General features: G+C 34.7%; 2 protein-coding genes across 4 annotated transcripts in view; one reads left to right on the top strand and one right to left on the bottom strand.

Moving 5' to 3' along the window:
* Window positions 1-23,785, top strand: part of SKAP2 (src kinase associated phosphoprotein 2) — a 179,766-nt gene that overhangs the window by 96,500 nt on the left and 59,481 nt on the right. For all 3 annotated transcript variants that reach the window (XM_045564526.1, XM_045564525.1, XM_045564527.1), the window contains 2 exons: window positions 17,104-17,181; window positions 18,211-18,294. In XM_045564526.1, coding sequence (XP_045420482.1) covers window positions 17,104-17,181; window positions 18,211-18,294 — 162 coding nt within the window. The remainder of the gene's footprint in view (window positions 1-17,103; window positions 17,182-18,210; window positions 18,295-23,785) is intronic.
* On the bottom strand, window positions 1,840-2,169 carry LOC123647224 (transcription initiation factor IIA subunit 2-like). Its single transcript, XM_045564528.1, has one exon. The coding sequence runs from the start codon at window positions 2,167-2,169 to the stop codon at window positions 1,840-1,842; it is 330 nt and encodes a 109-aa protein (XP_045420484.1).

Genomic DNA, 23,785 nt, shown 5'->3' with positions numbered 1-23,785 from the left:
CTGGCTCATACACCATTATGTACCTGTACTTTTAATTGGTAGGATGGATTCTTAGGAGTTGGATTCTGAGGGTATTGTCAAATTCTCATCCACAAAGCTGTATGAAGTTACACTCCTCAAAGTAGTGTGTGCAAGTATCGTCTCTTCCTGTCGTCTTCTCTGTTTGATGTCTGTAATTAATCTTTTTAGTTTTTGCCAGTCTCATTAAGTTGAAAACTAGTATACTGTTTTAGGTTGTTCCCTTTAGTTTTAGTGAGGTTTATTTATTATTTGCTTGTTTATTCAGCAAAATTTAATAAGCACTTCGTGTGTTCCGGGTGTTAATCTAGGCACTGGAGATATAGCCATTAACAAGACAGTTGTGGTCTCTGAACTCATGGAGCTTACATTCTAATAGAGGTGGGGAGAGCTGGGGGAAAGACAACAAATCAGTAAATGCTCATCTTTCCTCATGTTTATTCACCTTTGTACTTACTCTATGAATTGCTTGGTTCATAATCTTTACCTGTTTTTCTATTGAATTATTTATCTTTTTCTTATTAATTTGCAATTCCTTATCATGTGACATCCATGCAAATATTTTCTCTCATAAGCACCCCTGGAAAAAGTCATCATTTGATAAGTGATTATACCAGTTCTTATCTATGTATAGAATTGCAATACCATACCTGATATTTTGGTTGGTGAGAAATAATTGGATCAAGTATTGCATTTCTATAATTCAGCATCCTCTGAGAAATTTATGAGTTATTTCTTTCCTCTAATTTGAGGTATTTTTATATTTTTAAAACTACATTGGAACTGAGTCTTGCATGAGACTTACAGCTATCCAGATGAAGGAGACTTAATTAAATTAATCAATTTAATTAATAACTTACTATCTTAATATTAGGAAGATAGATAAAGCATTATATATGTAAATTTTGTTTTCCAATGAGAATATATATCATGTTCTGTTCAGACATGATTTAATTACAGCTGAATTCTTAGAGAAACGTATAATGGAATATCTTATCATTAGATTTTACCATATCTGGATTGATTTGGAAGAACTTGTGATATATCATTTATTCATACGGATTTTTAATAGCATGTTTTTTTTTTTTGGATTTTAAGTCTTTTCCATATTTTCAAGAGGTCATCGTATATTTCGAATATTCATGAGCAAGCTACAGATTCAGAGTTCAGACCATTTTATTACCTTAACCTTACAGTGCACGTGCGAGACCACACTGAACTGCTCTTGGTGTGATGTTCAGGTGTGGCTGAACGGCACTGTTTACATGAAGTTGTATAAGTTGTTGCATGTTGTTTGCCAACATTTTATTCCATTTAATATTCCATGAACTTCTTTTTTAAAGTTTTAATTTTGACATTTCTAATTTAAATCAAAAAGTCAAACTTCAGTGGTGAAATTGTTCTGACAACTCTTTTTTCTTTGAGTTTTTTTTTTTTTCAGCTTATTATGGGGGTACAAAAGCTCAGGTTATATGTATTGCCAATGTCCCGCCCATCCCCCTGAGTCAGAGCCTCAAGCGTGTCCATTCCCCAGACAGTGTGCCTGGCACTCACCATGTAGTCATACCTCCAGTTTATTAAAGAATGTTCTTAGGAAGGCAACAACTTATGATTTGTCATTTAAAAAGTTACGTGTTTTCGTGGTGTATAATAAAGGTAAGAGGCTACAGAGTTATAAGGTCCTTTCTATTGGAATTTTCATATAACACAGTGTAGTCACTTCTGCAATGCTAGAATAAGTTTTAAAAAGTTTCTTCTATGCTTCTCTTCAAAAAGTGATAAATAATAACGGGATGGCATAAAAAAGGTATTGTTTTCTATTCATTCTGTAGTATTAGAACCAGCATTTTTACTATCACAGGCTACAATTTTCACTTTATCCACTTTAATAAATTCTGTCATCTCTCTGAATTCAACATCATTCAACACAAAAGTCCACACATTATCGGGGAATCTGTACATATTTAGAGAGCCCCTGAAATTGACTTTGTTCCTGACCCTCTGAGCCAATGCTGAATTTATAGCCTTATCAAACCAAAGTAGAAATTGAAGGACAAGTTGGAGAGTGATCTGTTGAGACTGTATGAGCTCATCTAGGCTCTCCTGAAGACTGTTTCCCAAAGTGGTATTTCTGTATAATCGATATGACATGGCTGTGGGGAAGGTGCCTCCCGTCACGGAGGGGACAGAAGGGGCCAGGAGCACAGCAGGATGTTCCTACTCCCTGACCACCTGGTAATGACAACTCTTAACTGGGAGAAAAGGAGACCATGGGTAACTGTGCCCTGTCGGCTTTGTGAACCCTGGGGTGAGATAATCCACACAGTAAACACGTGACTGGATTGCCTTCTGATGACTCACGCCTAGTAAATATCAGCTTCTGTAATTGGCAGTTGACATTTTTTACATCATGGATACTTAATTTTTGAAAACTATGCTAAAATCACATGGCTAAAAGTAGGTATTTTTTATACTATATGTTCTGTCCCAATTTCTTTTTATTATATTAATATTTCTTACTACATGTTGGTTGTTATAAAGTTTAGAAATGAGATGGAGTGTCATTAACTGTGAAAGTAGATATAAAAGTGGGAAATAAATATAAGGATGACCCCTTTGCTCGTCAGTTCTGACAGCCCTTTGCTGTTGCCTTGCCTCTCATTCTCTTCCCACAATGGTTTCTTGGATCTCTTCTTCAACAGGGAACAGCACATAATCACAAGCTTCCAAGAAGTGAGGACTATAACTGCATCTCTTGCCCTGTTACAGTGCCTGGCACACACTGGGTATTCAGTTACTGATGAATGAATGAACAGATGTATGCAACTAGCTGCTTAGTACTGTTTTATATTATGACAGTCTCTCTTATGCATGACTACTGTGAAAGATGTATTACATGTTTGTAAAATTATTTTAATGATTCAGAAGTTAGGTAATATATAAATAAAAATTACCATCTGCATGATCATTTATATGCCTGGCACTTCCCTTCTGTTTTCAGTGTTGTGCTGATTGCAAGACTATGTTTTATCTGTTTATTGATATTCTTTTTATTTTGTGAATTTTATTTTAACTTGAGGCATATTTTATAAATCTATAAACAAAATGAAATGTTTAAATATGCCATTCTGAGCAATATAGATAGCTTACTTTAAAATTGTACTTCTATATTTTAAAGAAGTACCTTTGGTGATGTTGATGCACACTTAAGTTTCAAAACCACTGCCTTATGATCCCCTTGCTCAAAGTCTAGTGAAAGAGACATACTAGTGAACACAGTCTTTTAGCCTGATATTGTAAGTACCGCGTGAATGTCTGTTTCTGTCTCCCCAGCCAGTCTCACACGTGCCTGTTAACAGTATTCCTCTTTGAAGCTAAGGATCAGAAAAAGGATTAAGGCTGTGGTATGCTTTTATCTTCTGGCAATAGGAAAAACACCATCACACATTAACTGTTCTAGTATTGAAGTTTTCGTACATATTCTCTAGTAATTTACTCAGTTATATGGAAGACAATGCTTTGTAATTCTTTTAGTTACCCTGTTGTATGTATGGTTGCCAGCTCATACTGAAGAGTAGACCTGGGCATTTTATTATTCTCAGTAATATGTTGGCTCTGTGGATGTTTTGTTGATATGGAGTAGGCATGTGCTTAAAATTTTTACTGGCTAGAACTGTCCAGGTACTGAGTTAGAATTTTATAGGCCAGTTGCTGATTTTTTTGTGTGTTAAGGTGATCTTGATCCAGGCATATGTCCCTGCAAAGCTATTAAACTTTATAAATTTATATGTAAATTTATGAGTGTGTATTAATTTTACCCCCAGCTTGGCTGCTTGTTAAAGGATAAGGCTCTTGGCCGGGCGCGGTGGCTCACGCCTGTAATCCTAGCTCTGGGAGGCCGAGGCGGGTGGATCGCTCGAGGTCAGGAGTTCGAGACCAGCCTGAGCAAGAGTGAGACCCCGTCTCTACTAAAAATAGAAAGAAATTATCTGGCCAACTAAAAATATATATACAAAAAAATTAGCCGGGCATGGTGGCTCATGCCTGTAGTCCCAGCTACTCGGGAGGCTGAGGCAGTAGGATCGCTTAAGCCCAGGAGTCTGAGGTTGCTGTGAGCTAGGCTGACGCCACGGCACTCACTCTAGCCCGGGCAACAGAGCGAGACTCTGTCCCAAAAAAAAAAAAAAAAAGGATAAGGCTCTTGACTTAAGCAGCAACATTAGAGAGGTGTTAGCTTCTTGCAGAAAACATAGCTTCTACTTGATTTAATATTTACCAAAACTATGAACAAGGCAAACAATATTTTGGAAAGGTTGTCTGCAAATGTGCAGGGTGTCTGCTCGTGTGGATATTCTATGATCTTATCCTTGAGTTTAACAAAGCTGTTTGGGAGCTAAATACTTCGGCTGCCTAGTTTTGCACTCTGTAGAATTGCTTTTACTGAGTTTTGCTTTGGCATTGGGCTATTGGCTCAATATGAATGATGTTATACAAAACAACCCTATGAAACTTTTCTATACTATAAAAATGTTAGTGAGGACATTGAGAATGCGTGGGAGAAATTTCTTTCTCATTTCAGTGCCAGGAGCCAGGAATAGTTGTGTGTTCTTCCCTGAACAATGATCTGTATTTATCTTATGGGCAATGGCTCACATAGTTTATTGTGTTTCTTGCTTCATGTTGGTTATAAAGCTTATAACTGAATTCTGGCCCACTAAATGACTTTGTATTTCCAGCTTGTTTTGTGTTCCACCCTGATTCATAGTTTTTTCTTGAAAAAAAAAAAATGAAATAATGACACAGGAAAATTGCAAGAATAATACAAAGAATTCCCATATACGTTTCACCCCAATTCCCCTAACATTCATATTTTTCTATACAGGTATTTGCTTTGTCGCTCTCCCCTCCCCACCCTTTTTTTGTTTGTGTACATACATGCTAATATCTCCTATTTGCTTTTAATTTGCCTTACTAAATGTATCTGTACAAATGCCTGTGAAATGCTTTTTGGGGAGAAGAAGGCAGTATATTATTAAACTAACAGTAATAACAGTAGGTAAAAAATGTGTGAATTTCATACCTATATAGAAAAAACAGAGTTATGGAAAAACCTCTGGTTTTAGATGGAAGACAAATTGTGTGTGTGTGTGTATGTGTTAAGAGAGGGTAGAAAGATTACACACGTGTTTTTAAAGAAAATGCTTATAAAACTTCAAAGCATGATAGTTACTTTGAATGACAGAAGAGGGGAAATCCCAAGGACTTTTTGATTTAAATAAAAAATTTCAGCCGGCGCAGTGGCTCACGCCTGTAATCCTAGCACTTTGGGAGGCCGAGGCGGGTGGATCACTCGAGGTCAGGAGTTTGAGACCAGCCTGAGCAAGAATGAGACCCCGTCTCTACTAAAAATAGAAAGAAATTATCTGGCCAGCTAAAATATATATAGAAAAAATTAGCCGGGCATGGTGGCGCATGCCTGTAGTCCCAGCTACTCGGGAGGCTGAGGCAGTAGGATTGTTTAAGCCCAGGAGTTTGAGGTTGCTGTGAGCTAGGCTGATGCCTTGGCACTCACTCTAGCCAGGGCAACAAAGTGACACTCTGTCTCAAAAAAAAAAAAAAAAAAAAAAAAAAATTTCTATTTCCTTCTTAAATAGAAATAGGTATATTATTATTATTTTTTTTATGAATACTAAAGTACAAAGAATGTTTGGGAATGTACTTGCTTTAATAATCAAGCTCAACTTAGTAATCAAATAATCAGAGTAAGACTGTTCATAGAGTCAAAGCCTTAATTTAACAATGTTTACTTCTTATTAATTTACTCATAAAATAATTTCATGTTTGGTAATTTTCAAACTACACATTTTTCACTTTTTTTAAACTTATTTTAACCATCTCTCATTGATAAGTTTCTTTTGGGAGATGGGAATAAAATGATAATTGTTTATGTACCTGTTCTTTCTTCAAGGCAAAAACAAAAACATATTATACCCTATAATACAGAAGACGTTATAACTGCATATTCCTATTTCAGATACTTCATCTATGATCTTATGTTATTAATGGCTCTAGACTTTTTGTACAAAGAATAGGAAAAATAAGTGAATAAAAATTTAAAGATTATTATATATTATAAAATGTTATTCATATTCTGAAAATAATTTTTTAAATTTATAGCTTAAAACACACAACATAAAACAGTTGCAAAAATGAATAAATCGATGAAAGAATTGCCCTATGGCCTGTGTGAAAATAGGTGAGTGGAAAGGAGCTAAAATTCAGCCTAAATTATATTCATTTCTTATTTCTATGAAGTTTGCTAGAGGAATCTGCATACAAAAAGAACCTCCTTTTTTTTTCATGAGGATCAGTTTTCCCGTTTGTTCCATGTTTGTGTGTATATATTTTTAAACCAAAATGGAAATCTTTACAAATACATTCTTAGAAGCAAATTTTTTTTTTTTTTTTTGAGACAGAGCCTCGCTTTGTTGCCGGGGCTAGAGTGAGTGCCATGGCGTCAGCCTGGCTCACAGCAACCTCAAACTCCTGGGCTTAAGCAATCCTACTGCCTCAGCCTCCCGAGTAGCTGGGACTACAGGCATGCGCCACCATGCCCGGCTAATTTTTTCTATATATATTTTAGTTGGCCAGATCATTTCTTTCTATTTTAAGTAGAGACGGAGTCTCACTCTTGCTCAGGCTGGTCTCGAACTCCTGACCTCAAGCGATCCACCCGCCTCAGCCTCCCAGAGTGCTAGGATTACAGGCATGAGCCACCACACCCTACCTTAGAAGCAAAATTGACCTAAAATCTTGTAGAAAATGAAACAAGCACTACAGAATTTTAAATGCATAGTATTTTTCAATATATCATTTTGCTTTTATAGAATTAATCTTAAATAATAGTGATTACTTCAATACCACAGAAAAGTAATTCAATGATGTTGTCTTATACAGTGTCTATAGATGGCATTCATTTATTTTGTCAGTAATAGAGCATAGAATTTCAGAAAATGGGCTTTTTAGTCATGTAGATTTAGGGTCCTGGCTCCACTCATTGTATGTGACCTTGATTTCCCATTGGTAACATGCAATTAATAATACTTACCTGTTGGGGTTGTATGAGAATGAAATGAGATAGTGACTGTATCATGCTTAACTTATGGTAAAGTCTCAGCAAATGTTAACTGTTGCAGTTATTACCTCATTGAACCATGCTGATATTTATAATCATGCCACTGAAAAAGAGATGTTAAAAGCTTGTAGTATGGGGATATGGAAAAGGTTATATTTTATATAGAGATAGCATACGTAAAGGAGAAAGAAGTAAGACCTATTATTAATTATTATTCTTTAAATTTTATTCATAAATTATTTGACTTTTTAAAAAATGCCTTTAACAATTATTATTATTATTATTATTATTTTTAGAGACAGGGTATTGCTCTGTTGCCCAGGCCTGAGTTCAGTGGCATCATCGTAGCTCACTGCAAACTCCAAGTCCTGGGCTCAAGCAATCCTCCTGCTTCAGCCTCCCGAGTAGCTGGGACTACAGGCATGAGCCACTAGGCCCGCTAATTTTTTAATTTTTTGTAGAGATGGGGTCATCTATGTTGCCAGGCTGGTAACCTCTGGGCTCGAGTGCTCATCCCACCTTAGCCTCCCAAAATGCTAGAATTACAGATGTGAGCCACCATGCCCAGCCTCTTTCAACAAATTTTTGGTGAAGTTTATTTTTCCTAGTTGTCTACTTTAGGTAATATCTAGAAGAGGGCCTAGCAAATAATATATACTAGTAGATTTTTTTTTAACAGAGTAATTGTTTCTTTTTATTTATAATAATCTTTACTATTTATAATACTGTCAAATATTTTTTCATGCATTAGAATTTTTTTTCCAAATATCTATTAAGTGGAAAGAAATTAGTACTGTTAAAAGGTGTTTAACTTTCATGTTTTTATTCTGGCAGTTTATCTTTTCAGCTTTCTTGTTTTCTTGTGTGCAGAGCAATGGACTTGTGGCAAATTTGAGTTGCCATTTAATAACAGTAATAATAAGAATGAATACTTCTTAAAGGGTTAAGTGCTATCCTATTAAATCCCCATAGTATGTCTCCGTAGTGTGTGTGCCCTCTTATTACCTACATTCAAAGATTTGAAAACTAAAGCTTAATGAAATCAATTATTAATCACTTGCTAAGTCACAGAGCTAGTAGCCAAGCTGCAATTTGAGTATAAGACCCAGGGTTTTAACCACAATTCTAAATGTAATATCAGATTGGGTACACTGTTATTGTGGTAAAGAAGAGCATTAAATTAAAACCCAGTTTGTAATTGGGCATATTTAATTTTATATTTAGAGTCTCTGAAAATTTTGATATATTTACAATTATATTTTTAACTTAAGGAGAAACATGCATTCCATTTTAAGCTTGTATTTCATTTTCTCAATGTGTTTGTGCATCATAGACTTTTAAAAAGGCTGTTGTTTTTATGATTTTTTTTCTTGCTACGGAGCAGATGATTAATATATAGGCAGATACAAAGTAGCTGAGAATTTAGGTAGTAGATTAGAATTTGCTTTAAATTCTTTCCGTGAAATCTAAATGTCTGTTATTAAAAAGTAGCCTTTACCAAAATATAAAAGCACAGAGGGTACCCTGTATTATAAGTATATGAAATAGTACTCTTGTGTCAAAAGTGAAATTTCTGGAAGTGAACCTTATTTTTAAATGATTGATTCAGTGTATTGATATACTATCATCCCTGGAAATAATTGAGAGATTCTTATAAGGTTTTCCACAAATGAATAACTCTTAAATTTTTTAGATAAAAACCATATTTTTAAGTCTATAAGGAATACGTTTAATATGGTATAGCAATGTGATACCTAGTTGTCTATCATTAGACGGAAGAACCGGAAATCTTAGAGTTTTTTTACATCTAATTTTATGAGAAAAGGAAAGTAGTCTTGTATTATAAGTGTATTAAAGTAGTCTTGTAAGATTTATCTAAAAAAAGCAATCTTCAGATATGTAATAAGGTAGTTCATATTTGAGTCATACACTTAAGTATACTTTAAAAGAAGCAGTTTTAAGTGAATGGAGAAGGATAATTGGACTCTGTGGATAATGTAATTCACACACACTTTTCATCTGTGACTTTTTGATTATTTTCATGGATGTTGATAAACACACTTAATTTCAGATTTCTCTTAATTATTCTGGAATCTTACCTTTTGAATTTTACATATTTTGGTAGATTTCCATAAAAATTAGTAGCAGCCACAGATAAATAAGATATAAAATAGAAGCTTTTGATTGATCTCTGAACAAAGCCTTAATCTTTTGGATCATATTCATGAACATATCTTACATGCAGATAGCTAATAATATTAAATGTTATTGTTGTCTTCTTTGGTTCCAAATAGATCTATTGAAGACATATTGGAAATTCCCGTGAGGATATTGAAATTTTTATTTCATGAGGTAGAGTTAATAAAGGTAAACTTGAATTATCCTAATGGCTGTTCAATTTTTGTCTGGTAGCTTTCAAAATGACTTGCAGCTTTACATAAGAGGGAGGAGACTAACAGATGGTAAACCTGTGAGTTAAAGCCTCTGCTTTGCCTCCAGTGTCATCACATGGGCTTTTGTATCAGCTTTTAAAGCCTTATCCCCAAGGCTTAACTCTCCTGGGACTTCTACTGTGGTTCTACTAATTGGAAGTTGACCATCTTAGTGTCAAATAATGGCGTGAGCCGTTATTGTTTTTAAGGAAATATTGTGATACCCTTAGAGATCACCAGTACCAGTGTATTCATTGGTTAATCCATTCTGAAGAAAGTAATAGTGCCAAGGTGAGAAAACAAGTTCTGGGAAAGGACTATGCTAAAGTAACATAATTAGTCATCTTTCGGAGTTACTACAGAGATTATTTTCTTAAGGGCTATTATTTGATATGGCTGTTGAATATGTATTTTCTTTTTGCCACTAAAAAACTGCTAAAAGGATTTCAGATTCCAAATTTCCCATGTGGAGGGGAGAATTATTAGAATAAGAAAAATGTTTAATTTATACATTTATTTTCTTTAATAGATATTCTAGGCCAAGGTTCTAGCTAGAAATTAAACCTTTGAAATGACATAAAATGGTTCTATGCTAGATCTAAAGGAAATTACCAGTTCTACAAAAAATATGTTGTGTACAATTTCCACATTTGATGTCATGGAAAGTTGAATCTATCTTGGACCTCAGCCATTTGTTACTGAAAGTACAAGAAAATATTAGTGTAGGTATATTTCATGGAGTCCTAGAATTAATTGAAAGGGCTACAGAGATCATCTAACTTAATTTTTCCAGGTTTTAGATGAGGAAACTGAATCCCAGAGAGGCCATGACCTGTTTAAGGTAAAAAATTTGCAGAACTGGGATTTCATTACAGACTTCTTTAACCTATACTGTGGATCTTGAAGTCAGTATCAATGTAAAGCTAAGCTTCTAGATATCTGCTATACCACTGAGTTACTCTATTTAATATTTATATTCAAGTTAAGTTTAGATTTCTCTCCCTTGTTGATAATATAGTCTTTTTTATTGTGTTTTCGTTTTTGTTTGTTTACTTCTCAGATATGCTGGTGAATTTTTGTACTTAAACCCTTTTAGAATAGTAAGAAACAAAGTATCAATACCCGTGCATCTTTGTATCTATTACATACTCTCTAGAAGCAAGGAAGATGGCATCTAAGTCTATATGTGCAAGTGTGAAGGAAAATGTAATTAAACTGCACTTACAGAATGTTGAATTCTGAACTGGTAATAACTCTGGGAACTCTGGCTTATTGATAGACTATTTCCTAAAGCTAAGTGTCCAATGTACCCTTTAGCCAAAAATGTCATTAAGATAGTGGACATCATCTGGAAGACAAAACAGATAATGGAGACAAAACAGAAAGCATTTTTCTACCTTTATACAAAATTATAATGCATATATTGGCATTATGAGATGTTGGCATCTGAACATGTACTTCAATTCTGATTACCACGTCTTAAGAAAAATGAACTAGAACTGGAGAAGTTAATCTAGACAATAAAATAATCACAGGTGGGTAGGAAAGGGTATTGCCATCAAAAAATGAGATAGTATTCTTGGAAAATTGAAGCCTAATATGTGTTTTAAATATAAAGCAATCATTAAATGGGTAGATACTTTTTCACAAATGGGTCTGTTTACCAAATTCAGGAAATACTAAAATGATCAGGCATTTTTTGAAGTTTACCACATGAGTTTAGAAGAGAGAAAAGCACTGTCTCCCCCCAGGAGATAGCCAATTTTTGGAACTCAATATCCCAACTATCAGATGAAAATGAAGAATTTTAAAAGGTTTAGGTAAACTCATGGGTATTTTGTTCATACGAATTGAGAGAAATAATATATTATTGAGGAGATCTTATCTTTCACTTTTTGCAGTTCTAGGAAAACTTGTCATATCATGTGGTGACAGAATACTTAACTGAATGAACCAAGATCCTGACTCAGAGTGAAAATTCTTATAAGTAATAACAAGCTTTTTTATATCTCCCTTTCTTTTCCAATATAAGAGAAAAGGAAACTTCAGTTGCATAAAGGTAGTGGGAAAAATTATACCAGTTAAAAGTTTAGTGTTCATGTTGAAAACGATATAAATGCCAATGAGTAAAGGGAATTAAAGCCAGCAAAAGTGAAGCTCAGAAACCTACCAGTAATTTTGTACAAAGTCTAGAGTGAACAACCATAAAAGTGTGGCGATATTAATGCAATGAAGCTCATTATATTTTAATGATTTATTAATGATAAAATAGTAAAAATAAGGCTTTAGATTCCTTAGAAGTCTAGCATTTAAATTGATCACCAAAGTTGCATATCAAAAAAATAGAAAGGATAATGAAAAACAGATGTGTCTATTTTGAAAATGTGTCTGAATCACTCACATCCCTTGACACCTATTCATAGTCCCACATGAAGAGCAAAGTATATAGAAAGGAAACTGAATAAAAAGTTAATTTCAGAACTAAGTAGTTAGAACTTCTGAAGATTTTTTTTTTTTAAATAGAGTTTTCACTTTAAGTTGCACTTTGGAAGTGATTCCTCACACTGTCTTAGAAAAATAAATGCATTTAAAGAAATGGCAGACTGGGATATAGTTAATGTGTGTTGTGTGGTTGGGGGGAATGGATTAGGGGACTTGTCAATGTGGGAGAAGGCCCAGGAATAGTGCGAGGCAGTGCTGGACAAAATTGCGAATTAGTATTTGTTTAGATTATTTTGAGAAAAGAGGTATAAAAAAGAAAGGATGATTGGACTTCTCTTTCCTAACTCCAGCTCTTTCTCTCCCACAGCTCTCTCTTTCTCTCTTCCCTGCCGTCACTCCCTCTCCTACTCAAAGAATTTCCATGCTATTCTAGGCACTGTGTTCCAAGCAAAGTATTCTGTACTTTGGACCTATTTTTCTACCTTCCCCTCTCCTACATACAATAATGTAACTGTCTACTCTGTTAATTCTGAGTGGTTTTAGACCCAACCAAAATAATACCTGAATTTGCCTAAATGATATTTCCTGCCAAAGAGTTCATATTTTTTCTGAAATTTAAATAATTACTTTTCATTTTGAAATAGTTTTTTTTTTTTTTTTTTTTTGAGACAGAGTCTCGCTCTTGCCCAGGCTAGAGTGCCATGGTGTCAGCCTCGCTTACAGCAACCTCAAACTCCTGGGCTCAAGCAATCCTACTGCCTCAGCCTCCCAAGTGGCTGGGACTACAGGCATGCGCCACCATGCCTGGGTAATTTTTTCTATATATTTTTAGTTGTCCATATAATTTCTTTCTATTTTTAGTAGAGACGGGGTCTCGCTCTTGCTCAGGCTGGTCTTGAACTCCTGAGCTCAAACCATCCACCCGCCTCAGCCTCCCAAGTGCTAGGATTACAGGCATGAGCCACCGAGCCCAGCCTGAAATAGTTATTTTTGATAGTTAAAACTTTTTTTAAAGATACAACTCGTTTCTTAAATACATTACAGGCATTTAAACCTTCCAGTGTTTTTCATCCTAGATTCAAGAGAAAAAGATAAAGTAATAGTTTAATAAAATTGCCAAGATTGGGTAATACCTTAGTTTTTAGGTAATTTGTTATTGATTTTCACACTTTGTGTCTCTTCTCCATTTTTCAAATTCTAGAATCCATTTTAGCTTGCTAGGCTATGTCTACTATATACAGTTTGTTTTAAGGCAAAAGCTTCAAGTCACATTTATGTTTTGAAAACAGTGGCCTCATGAATAAAATCCCAACCTAACTATAAGGAAATTTGGATTCCACTACTGCCTTTTTCCTACTGAATTGCTGGGAAATCTTATCAAGTAGGCACTTTATGTTACTTATTTGAATTCACTGTGACCTTGTTAGCATTTGGAAGGCTTTAGATTCCCAGATTTCAAATTGGATGAAGACCCATTTCTTTCTTAGTTACCTTTGTAGGTTATTAGTTTTAATATCTATTATTTTGAGCTGCTTTAGAAAAGTAAGACTATCATATAAGAAATATATGCTCATTTTATAAAAAGAAAACTAGTCTTTCTCAGTATATATTATACCTATTTCCTTGGGATACTGAAAACTGATGGCCACTTAAGCAAGGCCATGTAGTAATTTTATGCAGTATAAATAGGCTGGCCTAGAGTATGGATTAAGTTTTTTTCTCCCCTTAGTTAGGATATAATTTTTTCATTAACCACTTTCACTTAACCAAAAGGCAATCTTTAACTGCTTTAAATATAACTACAATGCTTAACTTCTATAGTTACTAAATCATGCTTTTTCCTTTCCGATTAATGTTCTCTGAGCAACATAATCTTATTTTTACATTAGCATCTATTCATTTGAACTAACAGTTGCAGTTAGAGTAATATATAATAACATTTAATTGTAATAATTAATAAAAGCTAACATTTACTAAATGCCTACTATATACTAAAGGACTAAGGCCCACTGAAGAATGTATTTGTAAGACAAGGGTATGAATTTTGATAGTGAAGCAGAGCTGATAATGTAATTGTGAATTCACTCGAATGTTGTATAATTGACTATGTTGCATAGTAAGATAGTGTAACATGGTGTATGGCAAGTGTTTAGCAGCTCTTTGTTGTTGCCTGCTATATAGGTTTACACTCACCTTCACTTCCTTTTCTTCATGTATTATTGTTGTTGAAACTGCAAGGGAGTTTCAGTGTAGGTCCAGTTGCTCGTCACACAAAGATTCAATTATTGAGGCAAAGAGGATTACCAAGGAAGAAAGGAATTTTTTTATGATGATTATCTTGTCTGGAGAACAGGAGAAGCTGCCTCAAATCAGTTCCTCCAGCTAATGGAGATCATGGGCTTTTAAAGGAGAGGCCACATCCCTTGGGGCAGGTCATGGTGTAACTAACAACGGGCCTCATGCATTGGGGCAGGTTGTAGGGGCTGGTGAACCTGGGCATCCCAGGGGCCTTCAGAATCTCTGCTCCTTTGTCTTACAGAAGCCACCATTTCTGGGAAACAACTCAAAAAGTCAAGTAGGTAGCTAAAGGAGAGGATTATAAAATCCATATAGGGGTCATTGACATTTGTTCATGGGGCCTGGTTACATTATTATACCTACATTTGTATAGTCTTAATTCTTCCGACCAACCTGAATCTTCTTAAATGGTTTCATACTAGTGATCATCGTAGGTACAGTGGTATGAGGTCTAAACTATGTGAGAATTCATGTTATTTTAAGAAGAGAAATTACTACTTTTTATATCTTATAACAAAATTTTAATTTCTACCATTGAAAAGTATTAAGTATTTATATGTTTATGGTACTAATAAACAAATGGTTTTTCTAAGAACTTAAAAATCTTAAGTATTTAAAGGGATTACTATTGTTGTACTTTTTTATAAAAGGATTCACATGGCTATTAAACAAATCCTGGATATTGGATAAATAATAATGGTTTAGAAAAATGAAATTTCAGTTAAAAAATACTTGCCTCTCCCCTCCCCAGGAATGAAATAAAAGATTTTATATTAGAAACATGAATTTAGAATTGAGAATAAGTATTGTTTATGACTTCAATTTATCAGGTGGAAATTTAATCAGCTTTTTTTTTAAAAACAAAGACTCAGGTTATATATATATTCATTGTAGCAAATTCTAATTTCCCACTGTCTCCTCTTCTTCTCCCACCTCCCCTCCCATTTCCCCACTTTTTCTCTCCTCTCCTTTTTTTTTGACTACTTTTTAAAGTGGAAAGCTATACTAAAGGTACCCATTTCTTTTCAGAATAATTTAAATTTTCTTCTTAAGATTAGAGAGCATTTATTCTGAATGTAAGGAGCATTTATTATGCCCAGTGGAAGTGAGAGGGTTGTGGGACTACTTCTCAATGAGACCAAATCATACCACAGTTACCCTCTTTAGTTTAGTTGTTGACCAGGACTTGTTCACATAGATAAAATTTCTGTATGTGATTTTTACTTTATGTACAAAAATATTATAGTAAATAATGTATACTTTTGTATGGATCAAGTTTATTTTGAAAAAAAGGAAACATGGTTACATTTATTGAACAGCTTTTCAAATATTTACACTGGCTTTCCCTAAAATTTTATATATATTTCAAAATCAGTGCTGTATTTTAAATATATTTTAATGATATTGTTTTATGTTTACTGAGTGATATTGACCCACCAGTGAACTGAAATTAGTGCTTTAATTTTAAGCTTTACTTCTTAAGGGAAAATATGTATGACTGTTAACTATTGTCATCCCCATGATACTGAAAAAAAAAAAAGCTGGTAAAATTCTGCAATGCCTTTGTATGTAATAAACTTCTTAAGCTATATTGAAAACATTTCCATTGGATGTATTTCATAGAAACTTTCATTAGATTAGTTATTTCCAGTTGTTAGAGATCTAACAAAACTGAGGATAACTATTATATTTCTAATGAAGTTTATAAAAATATTGAACACTTGAGAAATTATTGAGCAATCTATCATTTATGACCATGAATATACAATTTCTAATTGACTTAACTTTTAGCTTAATCTTTAAATTTTTTATAGGGACCCACTATTTGTTTATGATAGTTCTATCAGATCTATCTAGTTATAGACTCTTAAATGCCCTAGAAAAACCTAAATCACACTCAGTGGAATGTCTGTAAGGTTTCTCTGCAAATACGACCAGGGAGAGAGAATATTTGCCATGGACTCAGAGAAACAAATTTTAGCATTTGATTTTTGGGAAAAATTATTTTATATTTTACTTGGGAGGAATAGGAATATACAGGTAAGAGTCAGTATGCATTGAAATTCTTGAAGAGTTAATCCACTATAAATATAAAGAAGCTTGCATGATCTATTTGAAGTTCCCAACCTCTCCATCTTGTCCCTATAGAATGTAGATTAAAATGTATCACCCTTTAGAGTTATAGAATATTACTGATTTTGGGAGAATAATATATGAAGACATAGGAGTACAGAATTTTTTTTTTTTTTTTTTTTTTTTTTTTGAGACAGAGTGTCACTTTGTTGCCCTGGCTAGAGTTGAGTGCCGTGGCGTCAGCCTAGCTCACAGCAACCTCAAACTCCTGGGCTTAAGCAATCCTACTGCCTCAGCCTCCCGAGTAGCTGGGACTACAGGCATGTGCCACCATGCCTGGCTAATTTTTTCTATGTATATTTTAGTTGACCAGCTAATTTGTTTCTATTTTTAGTAGAGACGGGGGTCTCGCTCTTGCTCAGGCTGGTCTCGAACTCCCGACCTCGAGCGATCCACCCACCTCGGCCTCCCAGCATGCTAGGATTACAGGCATGAGCCACTGCGCCCGGCCTCAGAATTTTTTTTTTGCTCTTGAGATTTACAGGAGCAGTAAAGGGTCTATGGAATGGATATGAAGCAAGGCTATTAGACTTGGATTTAAGCAATTTTGTAATTAAAAGTACACTGAACCTAATGATATCTGGCACTTGGTTTTTCTAAAATGGATTACCCACTGCTTTTTTTTTTCTCCCCCATTTCCCACAGGAGCACAGTTTCCTCCAATTCCAGCACAGGACCTTCCTTTTGTTCTAAAGGCTGGCTACCTTGAAAAACGCAGAAAAGGTAAGCTGCAAGATTCTAATGAAAAATCTAAAAATGTTTTCATCCTTAGCACAGGTTTGCAGTGTACATGTGAAGGCAGTCTTCTCTTCAGGTGGTTGAAGAGTTTTAAGACTATAAAAAAGTCTGGATGACATTATCCAAACCATAAAATACAGCTTTTAGCATTAAATGATTTTTAACAAGAAAACACTAAGTTGGGTTGTCAACCTTGGTTATTTGTAAATGATTCAGGAGCTGCTTCCTGCCTCTTACAGGAAAGCTGCAGGCCATGACTGTGTTCTCAAGGATGGGATTTCTCACCGTTATCTCACCTGGCTGAGCAGCAGGTTATCCTGCACTCCACCTGGCATACACCACGTCTGCTATGGTTCAGATCAAGCCTGGCATCTTGTCTGCCATTGTCTATTATTCATTTCAATGTTCCTCTCCACTGGGTATGGTAATTGGGAGTTGACCATATGGTCTCACTCTTTCAATACCGATATTTAATGGAAATGAAATATGGAGGTGGTGTTATGATATGAGAAATGAAAAGCAGAAAGTCTTTCCATTACCATTCTACTTATCTCTCAGGTAGTCCCTTTGGGCCCTTCTGTTTATATTCCATTTGCTTTTCTTAGCTGAATTTTAAAGCTAAAAGAGATAACAGAAATAATCTAACTCAACTCCTCCTCCTTCCTTTTATAACAGATGAGAAAATTATGAATCCAGCCAGATGAATCAATTATCTCAAGACCACATAGTGATGCCTTTTTGACTGCCCCTGTTAGCAAAGTTGGTTAGCCGTGCAGTTGATTCCTTAAGGATGGCAGCTCCATCTCTGCTTCACTTTATTCCTTTTAACTTGTTGGTTTGTTGTTATTTGTTTTTTGTCTCTCGGAAAAAATGATACAAATTAGTTATAGAATGTTAGAACTCAAAAGAACCTTTGAAATCATATTAACTTTTTCTTTTACAATAAGGAAATGGCCTTACATTCATAAATGTAATGTGTATTATCTAAACTGATCTTTTTCCTCTTTATTGTAGATCACAGCTTTCTGGGATTTGAATGGCAGAAACGGTGGTGTGCTCTCAGCAAAACAGTGTTCTATTATTACGGGAGTGATAAAGGTAGTGTTGGTGTTCAATTCTATCAACTTCTGTTGCATGAGGGTTTTTTGGCCATTTTGCCCCTCCCCCTCCTTTGGAAACAGAATAAACTGAAGACAAATGGAGAAAGAATAACCGAAAATTTTAACAATTACAGTCTAAGACTAATTTATAACCCTTTTTTATTATTTGACAAATGCTTTGAATTCCAGAAAGCCCTCAAAGTTAATATAATTATGTTTTATTAAATTAGGAAAAAGAGAGTAAGTTTCATTTGTGTGGCCTTTCACCTTAGGAAATATTTATCATCAGGCTACATTGTAGAACTTCTGGAAGAGTTAAGACAATAGGGTTATGAGAATTTTGAAAGCAGAAAAAGATATTATTTTTCTTAAATATTTTAAAAGAAAAATTTAGATAAAGTTAGCACCATTTATTTTACTTTTAGGAAATCTGAGAACAGAGAGGTTAAATAACTTATTCAAGCTCACAGAGCTGGTAAATGACAGATTGGGGATTTTTTTTTTTTTCTATTATGTTGCCCAGGCTGGAGTACAGTGGCTGTTCACAGGCACAATCATAGTGCAATGTAGCCTCGAACTCCTGGCCTCAAGCAATCCTCCTGCCTCAGCCTCCTGAGTAGCTGTGACTGTAGGTGCATGCTATCACACACAGCTCGGATTTGGGACTTTAACCTAGGCAATATGGTTAGAGTCCATGTTCTTAAGCACTACTGTCACTATGTTAATTTAGAAATAATAAGATACATTTTGTAGCTTCATTTGTTATTTAGTAAATCTCTTAACCAAATAATAAAATTATTTGAACTATGAAAGCTGCAAACTAATGAAATTTAGAGAATGTAAGCTTTCTTAGTTTTGCTTTTTTTCTAGGGAAAGCAGGCCAGGAGTTGACTGTTCTAAAGTAAATGTCACATAGAAATTGATAACATTCATTTCCAGAAAGAATACTTTTAGAAGAAAAATGATGTAAAAGCCTAGTATCACTGAATGTAAGCTTTCCCATGGAATTATAATATTATTTTTTACTTATTTAGAGACAGGGTTTCACTCTGTCATCCAGGCAGTCTCAAGCATTCCTCCCACTTCAGCCTCCTGAGTAGCTAGGACTATAGGTATGCACCACTACACCTTGCTAAGTTTTTAATTTTTTGTGGAGATGGGGTCTCACTATGTTGCCCTGGCTGGTCTGAAACCCTTGGCCTCAAGCTATAATCCTGCCTCAGCTTCCCAAAGCGCTGGGATTACAGGCATGAGCCACCGTGCCTAGCCAGAATTGTTTATCAGTGTGGTTTGGAAATTTGTTTTATTTGACATTATTTGCAGTTTTTAGGGTTTTTTTTCCTTATAAAAACATGCAAAAAAGATTATTGTATTTCCAATAAATTTGACATATTTAACATAATGCTAGAAATTGGTCTCACTTTTTGGCTGAGATTAACAAATTAAGAATTAATTTAGGAGTTGGGTATGATGGCAGGCATCTGTAGTCCCAGCTACTCAGGAGGCTGAGGCAGTAGTATCACTTGAGCCCAGGAGTTTGAATCCAGCCTGGGTAACATAGTAAGACCCTGTCTCAAAAAAAATTAATTTAGTGGCTCGTTTGCGTTCCATCAGTAGTTTATAATATGTTCAAATATAATAGTAGCATCAATGAAGTGTAAACTGTAACAACTATAAACAAGTAGCCTTCTTTCTTCTGCTAAGGGTAAGTGGGTGAAATAGGTTAGAAAATTTAGAGTCCAACTTCAATTATGATTATCATAGATCATTACTATTATAGAAATATAGTTTTTGACATTGTTGTGAATTTAGATCATGATCTTACCTTTCCACACACAAAAAGTCCTCTTTTTCATCAGACCAGGGAAAGAAGGATTCAAATCCTTGTGACTTTCATTCAGTTAGGCTTCTCATTTCTAATTTCTTTAAGAGTCAGTGTGTATTAATGTCAGTGTTTCCTCCATTTCCAGTCCTGACTTGTATATACAAGCTGTTAAGTCAAAGATCAGCAAGAGTTTTCCCAAAACCCAAGGCATGTTAATATTTACTTCAAAGGCTAATATTTATAATTTTTTTTTGTTATTAGTTAAATTCCCATTCTTATTCCTATTTGATGAGACCTCATGGTAGTAACATTCTTTGTAATTTGCATTTTAACTACTTTGTGATTCATTTAGCCTTCTCTGTCACCTGGGCTTTTTAAAAATTACCATTCTAGCTTTCCTTTTTCATGTTAGTATTTGAAGATCTGGCTTACATTTCCTTAAATTTTCCCTGGCTGTTACTATGAAGCCTCCTATTTCTAGTGACATTTCAGATCTGTTTTTAGTGGTTCTTTTCTCTTTTGGTTGTTTTCTTTGGAATTCTCAGCCAATTCCTTTCCTTTTAGGGACTACAAAGTAAGATCTATCTTTAGACAGTTTTTAATTGCTTGTTTGACATGACACTGATTTCCTTCCTTTATATCTTTTTCTTTCTAGGAAAATGTGTCAAATAATTTTTTTTTCTTTTGTGAAATTAGATAGCTGATTTGTACCGCCTTGTTTACTGTATGTGTGAACCATTTACCTAAACTTTGGAAAGAGCTCTTATTTAGATATATGAGAACTATAATCCTCCAACTAAGTAGGATCTAGATAAATGGATTATAGAGGCACAGAAGAAGTTGATACCACTTACTAGGTTAAACTGTACTTTGTTACTGTTTGACAGATATATAGTTCACATTTTTTACCTTATTCTGTGTGCCAAAAAACATATTGACCTATCAAGATAGTAATGGCTTAGAAAGAGTAGTTCCATCCTCTAGGGTAAATAATGCACTTACCTTTGTACGCATAAATATTGTCTGTATTTATTATTAATAGCCACTTAGGGCCTTTAAGTAACAAGTATATATAGTACATATTTTATCACCTTATGAAATCACATCCATCCTTTCATCTCCTTCCTTTTCCTTTGATTGTCATGAGTCTCATTCATCAAACTTCTTAGGTCCTAGATATTCAGATGTCCATCAAGGTATTTATTCATTCACTCACTCATTCTTTTTTTACTTGGTAAACATTTCTTGGACACTTGGTAGGTAATAGGCACCGGGGATCTAAAGATCCCTTGAGGTGCTCACAGTTTGGGTTGCGTGTGTATCAGTGAGAAGAAGAGAGGATGCTGTGGAGTTGGTGGTAGGAGCTGAGCAGGTAAACTTATAATTTCAATGCAGCATAGTAAGTAATTTAAATGAAACATCTCTGGATCACAAAGGAGGGAAAGCTAACTACCTAGGGGAGTTAGGGAAGACTTCCTGGTGGAGAGGACACTTCATTGGGCCTTAAAGAATGCGTAAGAGTTTGTTTGGTGAATGCTACAGTTTGAATATATGTATCCCTCCAAAACTCATATGGGAACTTAACTCCCAAGGAGATTATAGTAAGAGGCTGGCCTTTGGGGAGGTAATTAGGCCATGAGGCCTTCACCCTCATGAATGGGATAAAAAAGGCTAAGTGAGCTCTGGCACCCCTCTTTTGCCTTCCTGCCATGTGAAGACATAGCCTTCATCTCCTCTGGAGGATGTGGCAATGAGGTCCCATCTTGAAGCAGAGAGCAGCCCTCACTGCAAATGCCTTGATTGTGGACTTCCCAGCTACCAGACTGTGAGAAATAGATTTCTGTTGTTTATAAATTACCCAGTCTTGGGTGTTATAGCAGCACAAACTGAATAAGACAGTAAGAAGGGTAAATTGGGCTTTCTAGGCAAGGAAACAGCAGAGGTTCTGAGTTGTGAAAGGCCATGGATGGAATCAAAGTTGGGATCAACGCTAGAGCATAGAGTGAGAGGAGGGGGCACGTAGGGCTGAAAAAGTAGATTAGATCAGATTGATAAGAACTTTCTGAGAATAAGGGCCTTGCTGAAGATTTTATTTTGCATATGGCCTTTAAACAGAGGACTACATGACTGGATTTGGTTTTTAGGAAGTAACTGATAGTATTGTGGAGGATGGATTGGAATGTATAGAGAATGGGTCAACGGTACCATTTAGGGGGATGTTGAACTAGTCTAAGCAAGAGAGGTTAACGCAGGGCTGCTGAGAGGCAGAGTGAGGATTTAATGCAAATCTCTCTGGTTCCAAAGCTTTGCTTTTTCCACAATTTGATTCTTATCAACCCCTCCAAGGTACCTATAAATGATGATCCATTTAGGACCCTGTTCCCAACTCATGGGTTTTTTGCTTTTCCCCTTTTTCTTTTTATCCTCTATATGATGATTGAATCAATATTGTGATATGAACCTTCTCTCTCCCCATTTTTGAGAAGGGGGGATTATTCTTAATACCTTAATATCTCTTTTCAGGGCTTTTGCTCCCCCCTCCCATTAAAGAATATCCCAGCACCATCCAGTAAGTGGCAATTTCAAGAAGCCTTGGTCCTGCCAATTTATTCTAAATGTGCATCTAAAGTTATTTATTATATCATCTGGTTGTAATTTTTTCATTGAATATTTTTTCAATATGTAATAAAATTAGTAAAACATTGGGCCTAATACAGACAATTTAATAAAACAAAACTTTCAGGACTTGTCAGAGAAATAAAAAATTTTTATTGAAATTGACCTCCCTGCTCTCTTATGTCCCTACAACTGTACCATTGACAGGAAAAAAATAGGACATATCTGTTTGTTCAGTTTTAAAATTATAAAATGTATTTTTATGTTGAAAAATCATTATGGTTCTCTTTTAATATTATTTTGAATATTGTTAATGTGACAGAGTATTTATATTTGTATAATTAGAAATTCTGTTGTTTTGTAACAGCAACTTGATAACAGCCAGAAAAGCTTACCTTTTTCTCCTGATTCCTTTGATAGAAGCAAATTCCTGAGTTGAGCATCAACATTTTATAATTATATTATGATTACATATATAAAATGTGTAAATGAATTATGATATTTTTGAAATTTACATTGCAATTCTGTTTCCATCTGGGATGTGAAGAAGGATAAGAAATATTTAATAGAAACCATTAATTCTGCTTTTTATCAGACATTATTGCAATTTTATAGACTTGGGTCTTTGATATGCAAGTATGAACTTTAAAGTTTATCACAATAAACATTAAATGAAAGATATGCCTTTATTTTCTGCCTTTATAGTTAACAGATCTATAATGTTATAGAGAAGTTAAAATGTACGTATGATATTTAGTAGGATTTCATCGACATGCAGAAATAGTCAGGCACAAACTAAGTCTTAATAAGGGTCTGATGACTATGAATGTTGTTGGCTTGGTATCTATTCACAGCATAACTCAAAACACCAGAAATATATCAACAAAAGGAAAATGTTCTTATATCTTTAATTGACGAGCTAGAACATCTTGCTAATCAGCTTGATAAAGTTTAGTGGAAGAGTTTAGTATTCAGGGGCATATAAAAGGCCTTCTTAAATAAAAGTAACAGATATTGCTGAATACATTGCACATCTTTCTGTTTGCTA

This window comes from Lemur catta, chromosome 11, assembly GCF_020740605.2.
Source record: "Lemur catta isolate mLemCat1 chromosome 11, mLemCat1.pri, whole genome shotgun sequence".
Classification (NCBI taxonomy): domain Eukaryota; kingdom Metazoa; phylum Chordata; class Mammalia; order Primates; family Lemuridae; genus Lemur; species Lemur catta.
Note: the sequence above shows the minus strand (reverse complement) of the source record. Positions and strands in the feature narration are given on the sequence as shown.

What these genes read in the sequence shown, in the direction of transcription:
- LOC123647224 (XM_045564528.1), bottom strand. Translation starts at nt 2,169, where the DNA reads ATGTCATATCGATTATACAGAAATACCACTTTGGGAAACAGTCTTCAG.